Source organism: Quercus lobata, chromosome 10, assembly GCF_001633185.2.
Source record: "Quercus lobata isolate SW786 chromosome 10, ValleyOak3.0 Primary Assembly, whole genome shotgun sequence".
NCBI lineage: Eukaryota > Viridiplantae > Streptophyta > Magnoliopsida > Fagales > Fagaceae > Quercus > Quercus lobata.
This window is the reverse complement of record NC_044913.1, coordinates 54491456-54506863: the sequence shown is the minus strand read 5'-3', so window position 1 is coordinate 54506863 and position 15408 is coordinate 54491456. Positions and strand designations below refer to the sequence as shown.

Sequence of the window (15408 nt, the reverse complement as noted above, 5' to 3'; positions counted from 1 at the left end):
TATATAAAGACGAGAAAAAAAAAAATTGACGTTAAGATTATATATGAATTATTTCCTTTTTAGTGGTTATTCACCATGTTATATTATTTGGGTCATGCTAATGAGTGCCCTTAGGGCACTCATTAATAATCCATTTTAGGAAAGTTTTAATACTACTTTTATGGGAAATGAAAAAAACTGTCAAAATATTAATTACTTTTTTTTTTCATTTTCCATAAAAACTTTCTTTAAATGGATTATTAACCAGTGCCCTAAGGGCACTCGTTAGCATTTCTCATATTATTTATAACACTGAATATATATATATATATATATATATATATATATATATATATGTCTTTGTTATTTATCTTTCAGTGTTTTTTTTTTTTTTTTTTTTTTTGGTTTCAATCTATATGTTACAATGTCTCTTGAAGTACCTATTTATGGAAGAAAATGGTAGACCGAAGTGACAATGCCTTATGGCCTGTTTGGAAGTTTAGAGAGGAAGGAGAGTAGAGGGGAGGAGAGTAGTGGAGAGGAGAGTAGAGGGGAATGATTCCCCTCCACTTTGTTTGGATGTTTTTAAAATTAGTAAGGGGGAATGGAGTAATTAGTCCTTCCCCTTGTTTGGATGTTTTAAAAATTAGGACGGAGAGGGGAGGAAATGATTAAAATAGACAAATTTACCCCTATTTGAAAATGAACTTGTAACATTGGTGTATGATTAATTTATTAGTTTTATAAAGTTTTGAACTTGATGTCCAAATCTTTGAATATGTTAGTAATTATTTTTTTGAGAAGAATAAATAAAATTAAAAAAATAAAACAAAATAAATTATATACCTAAAAACTTAAAAAAAAAAAAAGGAGTAAAAATCAGTCAAAATTGAACTGTTTTCTGAATATTTGAAAACAAAGCGTTCATATCAGTATTAATAAATACTAAACATTGCCAAATTTAGTAGAGGAAGAAAAAAAAAAAAAAAAAACAGAAATTTCACAGAAACACAAACCAAATCCCCCAAAACGCACACAACCAAAAAAAAAAAAAAAAAAGCGAGCTCCTGGGGAATGAAGAACAAGCAAAGCGAGATCCTCGACGTCGTCGGGATAGTTCTCTGAAATCAGAGGGGAAGAGTTGCCGTTGTGCTTCATCGGCGACGAAGTGGCTCGAGGCTTGATCGAGCTTGAGGGCTCGAGTTCAATCTCGATCGCCGCCGAGTCATGAGCGTCGTGGACCTTTGGATGTTGTCAGCAACGACCCACGACTCAGCGGCGTTTGATTTCTTGTGCTTTTTTTAGGTTACAGCTGTGAGATTCTGAGAAAAATTTTGTGGCTTTAATTTCTGTTTGGGTGCTCTTGAAAATGGAGGAAAAGGGAAATGAATTGAAATTTGAGTATTGTGTATTTTGTTTGTTAGAAAATAAAACTCATAGTTAAACTTTTTGAAACAAAAAAAAGTGTTTGTTTTTGTTGGCTTTTCCAGTTCTGAATTTCTAAAATTTTAGCATTAAATTATTTATTTTCTTATGAAACAAACAAAGATTATATGTTTGTAATTTTGTTAATTAAGAAAGGGTAAATTAGGGAATTCATTTGGTCAATAATTTATCTACTCTACTCTCCCTCCAAATCTCTCTAATTTGGGAGAATTAAAAATGAGGGGTTAGAGGTAGTTGAAACCCCTCCAAACCCTTTCCCCTCCTTTCTTAAAAAACTTCCAAACAAAGTAATTGGACTACTCCCTCTCCCTTTACTCTACTCACCCTCCATTTTTTAACTTCCAAACAGGCCATTAATTGAATGACTGAACTTCCACCCTTAATGAATAGCTCTTGCCTACCCTAGAGAATTAGGGTGGATGGCTTACAAGCCGCTCATGTGAAATAGAGAGATATTTAACAATTTATTTATTTTAAAACTAATTTTGGAGGAAATATATCATTTCAATTATTATAATACTTGAATGTGTATTATTTATTTATTTATTTATTTATTTTATTTTCATTTTAAGAAGGAGTGTGTTATTTATAAAGGAATAGGTTTAACTTCTTCCAAAATTCCAAAATATTAGAATTGTAGAATCTTTTTTTTTCTTTGTTCGATTTTAATATGTAATATTTATGGTTAAAATATCATTTTTATTTATAAAGTAAGATTTAACTATAACATGAAACTTTGTTTTAAATAAGAGTTAACTACAATATGAAACTTTATTTAAAAAAAAAAATTACAACATGAGACTTTTAACACTTCTTTTTATGTTAAAGTTTTGTAATTCAACTAATTGACATCTCCTAATTTTTTTAAGAGAGATATCTAAAATATTTTCAAATCTTCCTCTCTCTCTCAATCATTGAATTATAAAAGAAAAAACTTATTTTTTAACACTTTATTTTATTTAATTAAAATGAGGTTTGTATATTCTTTAATAATTTAGTTTTTATTATTTTGACCTTATTATAATTTGCCCCTACACTCCGTTTGTTTCGATGTAAAATATTTGCAAAGGTAAAATATTTTACATGTAAAATATTTGCAGAAAAATATTTTCATTTTATAGTGTTTGCAGTGTATATGAAAATGTTGTGTAAAATATTTTCTAGCATTTGGCACAATGTAAAATGGAAATAAAAAAACCGGTAAAAATTTAAAATTGTACTGAGACATCACCAATGGCTAAAAAAGTTGAATCTACTTACACAAGTTCAAAATAATGAATAACATTGATCATGATTGTTTAAGGGATACTATGGTAAATTGTACTGAGACATCACCAATGGTTAAAAAGCTGAAGTTTGTAAATCATCTTGTAAACTTCTTTTGTTGTAGAAAGTTGTGTAGAGGAAATGTGTAATTAGCTAGTGCACAAAATTTTGTGCAATAAGCAATTGATCAAAACAAGGAGACAAGCACACAATTATATTAAGCATATCACTAATTAACCTTTCAATGAATATATATATATATATATATATATTCATTAATTTAGGCAAAAATGTGTAAGATTCAGGCTAGCATCGAGGTTGCATCATACAATCAACACAATGACCACAAAATCAGGCTAGCATCGAGGTTGCATCATACAATCAACACAATGACCACAAAATGACCATTAACTGTTGGATCCTTGCATCATCATAATTCCAGCCACATTTTTTATTTGAGTGGTATAACAATAAGAAATTGGAGTTGGCTGGATAAATTCTATACTTATAAAAAATGAATAGTTCAGCTCAACTGATGCTGTAGCAATGGGTTGGTCAGAGAAGACTTATGCACAATTGTACCCCAAAACTAGTCTTTTGGCTCCTACTTAATTCAATAAGACTATTTGGTCCAATGAACCTCCAAGGTAACTAACTGTATGTGGTAGAATAGATTATTGAGAATTGACTGCTCAGGGTATCATTTCCTTACCATCTCTCTATTACTCTTACTTGCTGCTCTAATCTTTCTCTCTCTCATCAATCTAAAGATTATATTAAATTAGATTTGTGAACAAATTATAAGTCAATTAAACTCTTAATTTTATTATGGATAATTCCCACTAGCAAACTGTAATTGTCTCTAACCCATTTATATTAAACCCAAACCCTGATTTCCCCAGATTAGAGGTGGAAGTGGCAGAGTTCAGCTGCTATTCTACGTGATGAACTTAGCAAAGTCATCACTTTGGCATAATTCCAATACATGTAGCCTCTGGAACAATGTTAAATCCCTTTGAATTTTGATTCCCACCCTTAAGTCAAACTACTTCAATCATTCCATTCCAGTTTCGACCTTCACCACCAACACTATAACAGTATTCAATACTAACTCTACAGTCTACAGACCATGAACCAGCAGAATTCAACTCAATATAATTGTTGCTTGGGAAAGGCATTCCATTCCAGGTACAAGCACCTCCATAAAGGTTTCCTCCTACTACTTTTGTAGAAGGTAAGTGACAAATCACCAAAACCACAATCTATGAAACTTTTCTGCAACCACACATAAATAAAGCCCCCCCAAAAAAAAACCCAGATCTGAAAATCATAAACCCTAATGGCCTGTTTGGAAGTTTAGAGAGGGAGGAGAGTAGTAGAGAAGAGAGTAGAAGAGAATGATTATCTTTCACCTTGTTTGGATGTTTTTAAAATTAGTAAGGGGAAATGGAGTAATTAGCCCTTCCTCTTATTTGGATGTTTTAAAAATTAGGATGGAAAGGAGAGTAAATGATTTAAATAGACAAAAATACCCCTATTTAAAAATGGACTTGGGTGTATAATTAATTTGTTAAATTAAATAATTATTTAATCAACATTCTCATTCCATAGGAATTTCTAAGTTTTCTTTGTTAATTAATTTTCTCAGAAAACAAACAAAAATTATTAGTGTAGAATTTCTCACTCTGTTTCTTTGTTGCTCTCTCTGAGATTGTTACGATGCTGAGCCGATATCCAGGAGCTTTGACCCAGGACTGGGAGCCAGTGGTGCTTCACAAGAACAGAGTGAGAATGGCGCAGAAGAACTATCTAGTGGAGGTGGAGAAAGCGAAGGAAGCTAAAGATGGAAGGCCATCCATGGGACATGTGTACAGGAGTTTGTTTGCCAAAGATGGATTTCCGACTCCGATTCAAGGAATGGACAGTTGCTGGGATGTGTTTCAGTACGTCTCTCTTTGTTTGTTTGCTTGGAAAATCCGGGAAAATACAAACGAATATTAAAATAAAAAAAGAGTCTTTTGTAATTTTTTCTCTTTTTATTATTATTATTATTTTGGTTTTAAAACTACACGGAACGAAACAGACAAATTGTTTTCGCGACCAAAAGTTGACTGCATGTTTCTCATAACAAAAAGTTATTTTATTTTTAATAATTTACTGTGGTTTTAGAACTTGATTTCGAATTGGATTTATTGCACTATTTTCATTTTTTCATTCACCTTAAATTTTCTCATGAAACAAACAAAGATTAACTATATAATCGATTTGTAATTTTGTTAATTTAGAAGGGTAAATTAGAGAATTCATTTGGTTAATAATTTATCTACTCTACTCTCTCTCCAAATCTCTTCAATTTGGGGGAATTAAAAATGAGGGGTTCGAGGTAATTGAAACCCCTCCAAACTCCTCTTTCTCCTTCCAAGAAAAACTTCCAAATAAGGTAATTGAATTACTCTCCCTCCCTCTACTCTACTCCCCCTCCTTTTTTAAACATCCAAATAGGCCATAACTCATATCAAACAACTAGTGGCAAAATCATCAAAAAAAAAAAAAAAAAAAAAAATCTCACGCAACCAAATCATTGGAGTTGGCCAGTGGTGCCTTGGATCTTGGAGTCGGAGATTGGCAGGAGAGGGGACCGGAGGTGGCTGAGTTTTTTTGGAGAGAAATCTGAGAGGGTGGTTGGTTTTTTTGAGAGATATACGAGAGGGAGAGTTTTATCGCCAAAGTAATTGCGGGAGTGATAAGTATGGATTTAATAAATGTAAAATGTTTTTCCAAAATTTGAGGTGTAAAATACTTTACATAAATTTATTTAGTTGATTTGTTTGGTTGAGAATATTTTACTGTAAAACAAACATGGTAAAATTGGAAACATTGAAACAGCTTGAGCCTCTCACTCTTTTATGTTGTATTTTAATTTAAATTTTGGGCTTCTATTTTATACCAAATACCCGGTCAAAATGGCCCATTAGCATTAATTTTTGAAATATTTAGCAACAGAGCACTGTTTCGGAAATAATTAGGGAAATACCACTTTTTCGGGCCCTATAGCGGCGTTTTCCTGCAAAATTTTTTTATAAGTCCCGTAACAGGTTCAAGGGGCCCTATAGTGGCGTTTTTAAGCCCTATAGTGACGTTTTTGGGCCCTATAGCGGCGTTTTCCTGCAAAATTTTTTTATAAGTCCCATAACAGGTTCAAGGGGCCCTATAGTGACGTTTTTAAGCCCTATAGTGACTTTTTTGGCCCTATAGCGGCGTTTTCCTGCAAAATTTTTTTTATAAGTCCCCATAACAGTTTCAAGGGGCCCTATAGTGGCGTTTTTTAAGCCCTATAGTGACGTTTTCGGGCCTTATAGCGGCGTTTTTGGAAAAAGCGGTACTTCCCTAATTATTTCTGAAACAGTGCTCTGTTGCTAAATATTTCAAAAATTAATGCTAATGGGCCATTTTGGCCCCAAATACCCTGTTAAAAAAGAACAAAGAGGGCCCAAAAGTTTGGGCCGAGAACCGGAAGCCCAAGTGAATCAATCTCTCCTGGCGCCATGTTCATCCTCTGCATGTATACATTAGAAAGAATTCTCTTCTAACAGAGGCGGCTAGCTCAACTTGATCTTCGGCCATGGACTTGGAATCTAATTACGAAATTGCCCCCACTGCCGATTTCATCTACTCCCGCAACTTCACCAGAGTCGCTTTACAGGTAACGCTGAATAAACCACCCACAAAAAAAAAAAAAAAAAAAGAAAGAAACTTCCTAAAACCCTAGAAATTATCTCTCGTTTTTTAATCCTCTGTTTGGTTTCCGAGAAAACCAAAAGGAAAATATAAATTTCTTTTGTGTTAATGAAATTGGAAACAATTTACTCAACAAAAGGAAAAAAAAAATAACAGAAGCTTTTAGAGAGATTGCAGAAATTCGGTGTCTTTATTCTCTGATTGGTTGCTGAGAAACTAAAGGAAAGGAAAATAGAAAGTTAGTGTGTGTCAGTGAGAATTTAAGTTTGATTAGTTTGCTAGTTTCGGTTGCTTTCTTCAAAGTTTCTGGAGAGATTTTGGAAATTTTATTTCCTTATTCTCTGTTTGTTTCCTGAGAAAATGAAGGAAAAGGAATAAAGGGACTGTGTGAGTGAAATTTAAATGTGATTAGTTTACTTGCTTGATTTGATTTCGAAGAGATTATTGAAATTCTGTTTCTTCATTCTATTTTTGTTTGCTGAGAAACTGAAGAAAAGGAAAAGAAAAAAATTGCTGTAACTGAAAGAGTGAATTTTGAATGCGATTAATTTACTAGTTTCAGTGAATTTCTTCAATTTTTCATTCTGAATTTACTTCAAATCATATTCCTAAATTTCTATCAATGGCCAAAGAGAGAGGTTTAGGGCTGACTTTCAATGCTCATTAGTCGAAATCCAACTGCATTTTGTTTGAATTTCAGTTTCCAGATGATTTATTGAAGGATTCCACGCGAGTGGTGAGAGCTCTGCGTGAACAACTTCGGTCGCTGAGAAAATGCAGTACTGAAAACAGTGGAGACAACAACAAAGATGTTAGATTATTTGTGATGGCAGACACAACATTTGGTAGTTGCTGCGTAGATGAGGTTGGAGCATTGCATGCCGATGCTGAGTGTGTTGTACATTATGGACATACGTGTCTCAGCCCGTGAGTACTTGTTAACAAATTTGGGTAATCTATTTGCAAATTTCTGAGGCTGTGTGTAAGATATTAATGTAAACGGGAAAAGAATCATGCATATTCCATATCTTTTATGCAAAGCTTGAGTAACAGGAATCTAAAATAAACATTCATCACTGAAATTGCTGATAATGTATGATTGTTTATTTTGAATGTTTGCATCTCAACTACAATGAAAAAGTAGTCAATGAGTGCTAGCTCAAATGGTTGCTCCTCCCCTTGTAAGAGCAAGATGGAGGTTGAGGTCATGGGTCTCAATTAGTTCAGGGAAACAAAATTTAATTACATTTTTGCATTTTTCTTATTAGAGAAAAATCTTGCAGAAACATGCTATCCTCAGTATTGGCATTTTTGGCACCTTAATTTAAAATTGCATTAAGGAGTTTATGATGATTGGATTGAAGAAAGGCTTGCTGCTGAGGCCCACCTATTTCAGAACTGTGAAATTGAGATTCATGTCTTGCCATTCTTGATAATCTTTTCCTTGTGTCCTCTGGCCTACTCTTGTCTTCTTAAAACATGTGTTCCGGATTATTTCCTGCCTGCCAGCATCCAGCACCATCATTTAATTGTCAAACAATTTTCATGTATCAAACCCCTCTCCCTCCTCTTGCAGCCAAAAAATCACTTAAAAAAAATTCATGTACTAAATCTAAAACATCAAAAACAATTTTTACTGATAGTTTGAGTTGCAAAGAGTTTAAATCAGGAAGAGAAGGAATTAAAGCCAGGAAATAAAGTGGTAGGATGTAATATTGATATTGAGAAATTGCTGGGGACCTGAATCAATGAAAGTTAGATGTAATGAATCAAAGAGCTTGAGACTAGTGAAGGCCATTGAATCCTTTGCGGCAGGGTTAGGCTTTAAGGTCTATGGTGTTAAGGGAGTAAGATATGATCTAGATTTATTTGTTTATTTTCATTGGCAATGTTAATTATGGTATAGGGATTTGAACTTAGGTTTTCTCTCTTAATATTTTTTCATTGAATTTAGGAATTCTGCAAAGTTGGCTTAGCAATGTAGTTTTCTTTGCTGTTAAAATACTTCACATGCCATGCTATTAAAGGCCTCTTTTCTGTTTGCAGGACAACAACACTTCCAGCATTCTTTGTTTTTGGAAAGGCTTCCATTAGTGTGTCCAATTGTGTTGAACGTCTTTCAAATTATGCTTTGACCAATGGCAAGCGTGTTGTGGTATAGAAATAAATTTGAAATGTTTGCCTTTTCATTGCAATAAATGGATGTCAGAGTTGACAATGTGTGCCTAATGTTTGCTTTATTATCTTTCTGAGTTGACCTCTTTTACTCATCAAAATGTGAAAGAAAACTGTAAATTTTTATCTCACTATTTACTTTCATATGGTTCATAATATTTTGCACACTTCAGATACATATAGCTGCATTTGAAACCGGGAAGAGCAGGCCAGTCTGATGGTATTCTTGTTGAAACAATTTGTTTTTGCATAGAAAGAAAGGTTCAAGTCAACTGAATAGTGGCTGCTGTATGGGATTAATTAGTGTAAAGGTTTGGTGGTGTGTTTATGAATATCGTTGCTGGTATGCATTCTTTTGTTTGAACTTATGATGGACATTTTAAAGGATTGACATACTTGGGAAAATGGTCAATTCTTATAAGTATGTGGAAAACAATCCTAGGTCTTTGTTACAACACAATGGATAATTCACTCACATGCTAGCTAGCACCTTTGATGCATTATTTTACACGTGCTTTGTATTTACCAGTGAGTATTGAAATGATATGCTGCAGATGTTGATGATTTAACTGTGTGCCTCTTAAAATATAGAGATCAACAAACGTGGTTTGTTTGCAATATACTGTCAACTGGATTATTAGGCTAAGGAAGCCACGATTTTGATAAGATATTGCATTATTTGTCATTAACATTTAGGGTGGTTGTTCTGAATTTTTCAGTACTTTAATAATGAGTGTTCTACTTACATCCCATACTTTTTTCTCTATTATGTAATAACTTATTATTTTGATTTTTCTTTTTTCCTGGAAGACCTATTGCATAAATTTGTTTTAAATTTTATTTGTTTAACTTCCCAAATGCAGGTCCTTTATGGGCTGGAATATGCACATTCGATAAAGCATATTAGAGAAGCACTGGAAGAGGAATCAAGGTTATCTCAATCCAAATCTAAATCAGAAATCCATTTTGCTGATGTTAAGTGTTCTGTTATGAATCCATCTGATGATCATAACAACTCCAATGGGCTTGTGGGACCAGCTAGTGACTGTGCTGATAATAGCACTTGTGGGACAAGACCAGCTAATAGCTATAGTATTGGAGGCTTGACCTGGAGTATACCTGACGGACAAAGAATGGAGGACCACTTGCTATTTTGGATTGGTTCTGACAATTCAGCATTTGCAAATGTTGTGATGACATTTAATGGCTGTGATATAGGTAGAAAAATTGTTATGTCCCTCACAATGTGTGTGTTTGTTGTGATGTGTGTTCTATGTTCCTAATGATAATTTCCTGATATTCACAATGTATTTGAGTGTTTGTATACCTCAGATCCCAGCATGTTGCTCCACCCATATGGTTGACAAAGTTTTGAGGGTGGAGATATTTTTGTCATTCTTTTTACTAGCATTGTGATTAATTTTTTATGAGCCTATAAGTGTTGCTAAAATAAAGTTTTTCCTTTTTACCATTTGTAACGTGCTGCACATATGTGGTATACATGCACATTCATCCATATTTTATTGTGGCTTGCAGCTTGCTCATATGTGGTATGCACAAACATTTGCACATACCCTTGAAGTACTGTTACAATGCTCATCTGCGTGTATTTGAAACTTAACCTGTTTCCTTTCCACTACTGGTCATCAAGTGTTTTCTTGTGAATTCAAGCTGTATAATTGCACATATTTTTCCCACTCTCTGCATCCAGCATATGTCTTAAGTATTTCCCATCATTGTTATTGCTTTTCTTATAATTGAAAATTCATTAGTTAGAGAAATTAATAGCAATATCAAACAATCACTTGTGGAGATACTTTGAGTGTTTACATGTTGATTTTCCATTTTCCATGTAGCTTCTAGTATGTGTTAGCATATTTTCAGTTGTGTTTATTGTTTTCTATTTTTCATAATTAATCATTGCTTTATGTCTGGTGATGTTTGTTTTAGTCAGATATGATGCAACAGAGAATTGTTTGATGACGGATGTATCTCAACAGAAAAGAATTCTCAAGCGCCGGTATGATATGCAATGCAATTGTTACGCACCGCTCCCCCCTCCCTTTTATCACTTTTATCTCCTTTTCTCCTTAAAAGTTTATTGATTCACTTGTACCTATTGTTCAATTTATGTTGTGCACTTTTTTTTTTTTTTTTTTTTCTGATTTACTGTTTGAATGATGCATGCAGATATTACCTGGTGGAAAAAGCAAAGGATGCCAATATCATTGGCATTTTGGTGGGAACTCTTGGTGTAGGTAAGTTCCTTTGTGGGATTGAGTGAGATCAGTTTATATGAGTGTTTGTTGTGTAAAGTTTGCTAACTCAGATTTTTTTTCGTTCTAAGCATGTTTCATGAATTGTAAACTTATTTCCCTTTATTTAGTCATGTATTTTATGCCTAAATAAAGTTGATCTTTGATGAACTAAGTTGTTGTTAGACTTCTTTTCATTTCTTCATTATTGATTTATATGATTTCTTAATTTTTATCAATTGATAAATTCTGATACTGTTATATTGATGGGGTTGTCAGATTGACATTGATTTCTCTTCTGGGGTGATTTCATGTCATTGTGTGTGTGTACATGGTTGTTTGCTATATTTGAACCCTTAACTCCTTTTTTGGTGAACTGGCTCTTAATTAATCCAGAGAACTTGAAATTAAAAAATTTGGTAAGATCCGTCAATATTCCATTTTCAGTTTAAGCATGACAATCTTATTGGTCTGGTAGTTTAGGACATAAAAAATAAAATTCTTTTCGTTGTGTTATTTTTCTTATATTGTTATAACATAATTTGTCATAGTATGGTGAAAATTCAATAATGTTGAGATTCATGCATAGCTACCACTGTAATTATTCATCCTGCAACTGTTGATGCAGCTGGTTACCTACATATGATTCATCAGATGAAAGAGCTGATCACAGCTGCAGGGAAAAAGGCCTATACTCTTGTTATGGGAAAGCCAAACCCTGCTAAACTTGCCAACTTTCCTGAGGTGAACTTTGATATGTGCAAGTTGATTTCTGCCTGCTTGTCTGTTATGGAAGTTGGAATATAATAGTTTTGTTAACAAAATATCCATTTGTGGCAGTGTGATGTTTTCATTTTTGTCTCCTGTGCCCAAACTGCTCTTCTGGAGAGCAAAGAATACTTATCTCCGGTTATTACTCCATTTGAAGCCTTGCTAGCTTTTAACAGGTATTGTGTGGAAAATGCTTTGCAGTTATGTCTGTATCTAATGATTCTGAATAAACGAACTAAAATAATTACCTCTTACTTTATTGGGTTAAGTTATGGGCTGTGAGTCTTTTATGAACTATATCAAAATAAAATGCTTTTTTTTTTTTTGGGTGTAATTATTTGTCCTTACTTGCTGTAGAGATTAAAACTTTGTAATATGTAAATTGTGAAAGCTGAATAGTTCAAATCTGGTTTGAATTAATATTCTGGATACAATGACCATTAGGAAAACAGGCCATCATGCAAAGGATGACAATAACCTCAGTTACCCTAACACTATAATTAACTGCTAAGACTTTCCTTTCATGTTTCTCATGTAGGATGCATCTATTTTAAGGTATTAATTCGGAGGTCTGCATCTAATCAGTTGATTGCTTTAACTATGAAGAGCTAAATGCTCTATGGGTCTATGTACTTTGTACAGAATCTCATTGGTCATTCTTCTCCAATGCAAGGCCAGGGAGTGGCTCAATAAATGAATTTCTAGCATTGGAGAAGTCTTACGTTGTGATTCTGTACAAGTATATGGAGCATCTTACTCTTCCTAGTATAAATGGCAACTCCTCTTGTAATAGACTTGGCATGATTTCTAGCTCAAATGACACCTTTATACCTTGTAAGAGTAAGGTGGAATTTGAGGTTGTGGGTTCAAGACCTGCTGGATGCATGTGTAACTTACCAATAACAAAGAATGATTTGTGGGCCCCACAGTGTATTGTAAATAAGGCATGCGGACAGCTATTATTTGAAGGAAACATGATTTTAGGAGACATTTTTTTTTTTTTGGTTGAACTGAATCCTGATTTCTGGTTTTTAATTTTCTTTAATGTTTTTAAGAGACATAGTTTTGAGTTGATTAATGTTGTCTTAGTCAATATACAAGTATAATTTAAAATTCTTTTAGGTAATTTGCGTACTCATCCAAGATGCATGAATTACACCCTATTACAGTAAAATGTTTATTATTTATCAAAAGAAAAAAAAAAGGAGTAAATTTATATTTCCTTTTTCCTATGGATAATAGGAGAACTTCTATATTAATAGTCCTCCATAAAGTTCCTCCATTTTCTAGTAGATTCCAGACCCCTTCTCCTTCTAACTTAATTAGTTTGGTATTATTGCTAGAATAATGCCTATCCCAATCAGCTTTCGTGTTTTGTCACCCTTATATTTCTTTTTGCTTGAACTGAAACTGAGATTAGCTGATTTTAGGCTTTCTCTACTGATGCTTCTGAGTATCATTAATCATTTTATTTCCATATATTTCATTTTGATTTTATGATCTTCTAAAGTTGTCCTCCATTGCCTTAGTGATAGTTTTGAACTTGTCTTTTATCTTCTCAATCAGCTTCCCTAGTTTGCATATCAGGCTATCTAAATGCATTCTTGATATATGATTTAGGGTCTATTTCGATACCGCTTATTTTGCTGAAAATTAAAAACAATAAAAAAAATTAATTTACTGTTCATTGGCCTAAATGCACTGTTCATGTCCCATGAATGGTGCAAGAGGCGCTGGATTAAAAAAAAAAAAAAAATGCAGAAACGCCAGACGCGTGAGTTTTCAGCCGGATCCAAACACTACCTTAGAGTAGAGTGACTAGTGATGAAACAATAGAAATGTCAGTAAATTCTTGGGGTGGATATTTGTCTAGAACCAAAACAATTAGGAATGGTAATATATGGGCTATAGGGAAACATTGTATGTTAGCGTCCATGTTTTTTAATTAGTTTATACTTATCAAAAAAAAAAAGGTTTGTTAGTTAGTTTATTTCTAGCCCTTTTAACCTTAATTGTTAAAATATTAAAATTTCTATGATTCAGAGGAAGTCAGTGGACAGGAGAATATGTAATGGAATTCCGGGATTTGATTAATTCATGTCCAGTGGAAGTGAGAAATGGGTCAGAAGCACGGTTTTCCTTTTTCCATGGTGGATATGTAGAAGATTTTGATCTGCAAGGTAGTTATCTCTCTCCTTTGGTTTGGTTTGTTTTAACGAGTATGATATCATTTACAGTGAATGTCAAATAGAAGTTTTTATAAAAGAAAAAAAAGGGATCTAGTCTAATTGCTTGATTCTATGATTTTTTGTTTCCCTCAATGGAAAATTGCTTAAAAATGGTAAGTTACACTTCAGGTGAAATATACATGGATGTGTAAATGTCAATCAAATAGAATATCAGTGGATGAACTAATTACTTTGATGGAAATTTCAATTCACTCAATTGAAATTTTAGGTGTTACTGTTATTGAACGAAATATGCATATTTTTCTGTTGAGATGATTTATACAACATAAATAAATAAAAATGAAATATAGTCAAAAAGCTATGATTTTCTACAGGAATCCCGTTCTACCAAATGGTATGTGTTGAACGCTGCTTCGATTTACTAAGAATATATATATTATTTAAAGTGTCATTTGTGTGTTCATTATCATCCATAGGTTTTTTGTTTTTGGTATACAGCAATCTAAGACTTTGAATTGTTGAATTGACCTACGAAGTTGATAAGTTGAACGAATCTTTTATTGGATATTTACCATATTTCATGGGATCTGAATTTATTAGTTATTTACTTACAGAAGAGAATGGTGGGGAAGACAATGAGGGGACTCTTGCTTTAGCCAATGCAACAGATAAGGTTCTGCAATTGCGTGACAATCCAAAGTCTGTAATCAAAGGAACAGCTAAATCTGGACCGGAGTTTTTTGCAGCTCGATCTTATCAAGGTCTAGAAATGCATCATGATAATTCCTCGCCAGAACCATTTTTAATTGGGAGGAGTGGGAGGGCATCAGGATATGAAAATGAGAAAAGCAAACAAGAGGAGGAATTATGATCAACACTATAGTTTTGGAAGCAGAGAGAGTAAAAAATGGATCATATTAGTCCCAAGATGGGTCAATGCTTGAGGAGGAGGTGCATGCAGACTATGCAGTACTCTGAAGACGGAGAAAAGTGCATATTTTACAACGGTTGTGAATCTAGGAAAGCTATTCTTATTACATTATATATATTTTTTTGAATGGATGATATAGATATTCTTATTATATTATTTAATAGGGCTGTAGACAAGTTGAGTTTGAGCTTATCACAAAATGAAATTACATGTTCATTGTCTTGTAAAACAAGCATTTATGGTTTTTTTTTTAAATTAATAATTTCACAAATCTATGCTAACCATTAGTAAAGACTTATAGATGAAATTAGATTATTTGAATTAATTAGATAAACCAATTTTTGTTAATGAACTTATAAATTTTAGATTAACCACGTGTCATTAAAAGTTAATATTTATATTTCATAATGATCTCAAATAATTCAATCTAAGTTTATATGGTCATATTCTTGCAGCCACACAAATAATGTTATATATACTTTAATCTAGCTATACTTGAACTTGTTCATAAACACGTTATAATAAACACATTATAATGTTGAGTTAGGGATTTTTTTTAATAATTGTATCAAAATTTTGGTTTGAGTTTGGTTTTTTACTTTATTTACTAAATATATAAATGATATAAACAAAATATTTTTTCAAGTCAAATTATACT

The 15408-nt window shown here is 32.9% G+C and overlaps 1 protein-coding gene across 2 annotated transcripts; it reads left to right on the top strand.

The window, feature by feature from the left end:
- The first annotated feature begins 6266 nt into the window (after positions 1-6266).
- On the top strand, positions 6267-14963 carry LOC115965935 (2-(3-amino-3-carboxypropyl)histidine synthase subunit 2-like). Of its 2 annotated transcripts, none has more exons than XM_031085252.1 (10): positions 6267-6394; positions 7130-7356; positions 8476-8584; positions 9468-9822; positions 10555-10624; positions 10795-10862; positions 11488-11603; positions 11700-11806; positions 13674-13810; positions 14437-14963. In XM_031085252.1, the coding sequence occupies exons 1-10, from the start codon at positions 6314-6316 to the stop codon at positions 14688-14690; spliced, it is 1524 nt and encodes a 507-aa protein (XP_030941112.1). In that variant the 5' UTR covers positions 6267-6313; the 3' UTR covers positions 14691-14963. The 2 variants fall into 2 exon arrangements, with proteins under 2 accessions (XP_030941112.1, XP_030941111.1); XM_031085251.1 differs by having other exon boundaries at positions 6268-6394; positions 14434-14963.
- The last annotated feature ends 445 nt before the right edge of the window (positions 14964-15408 follow it).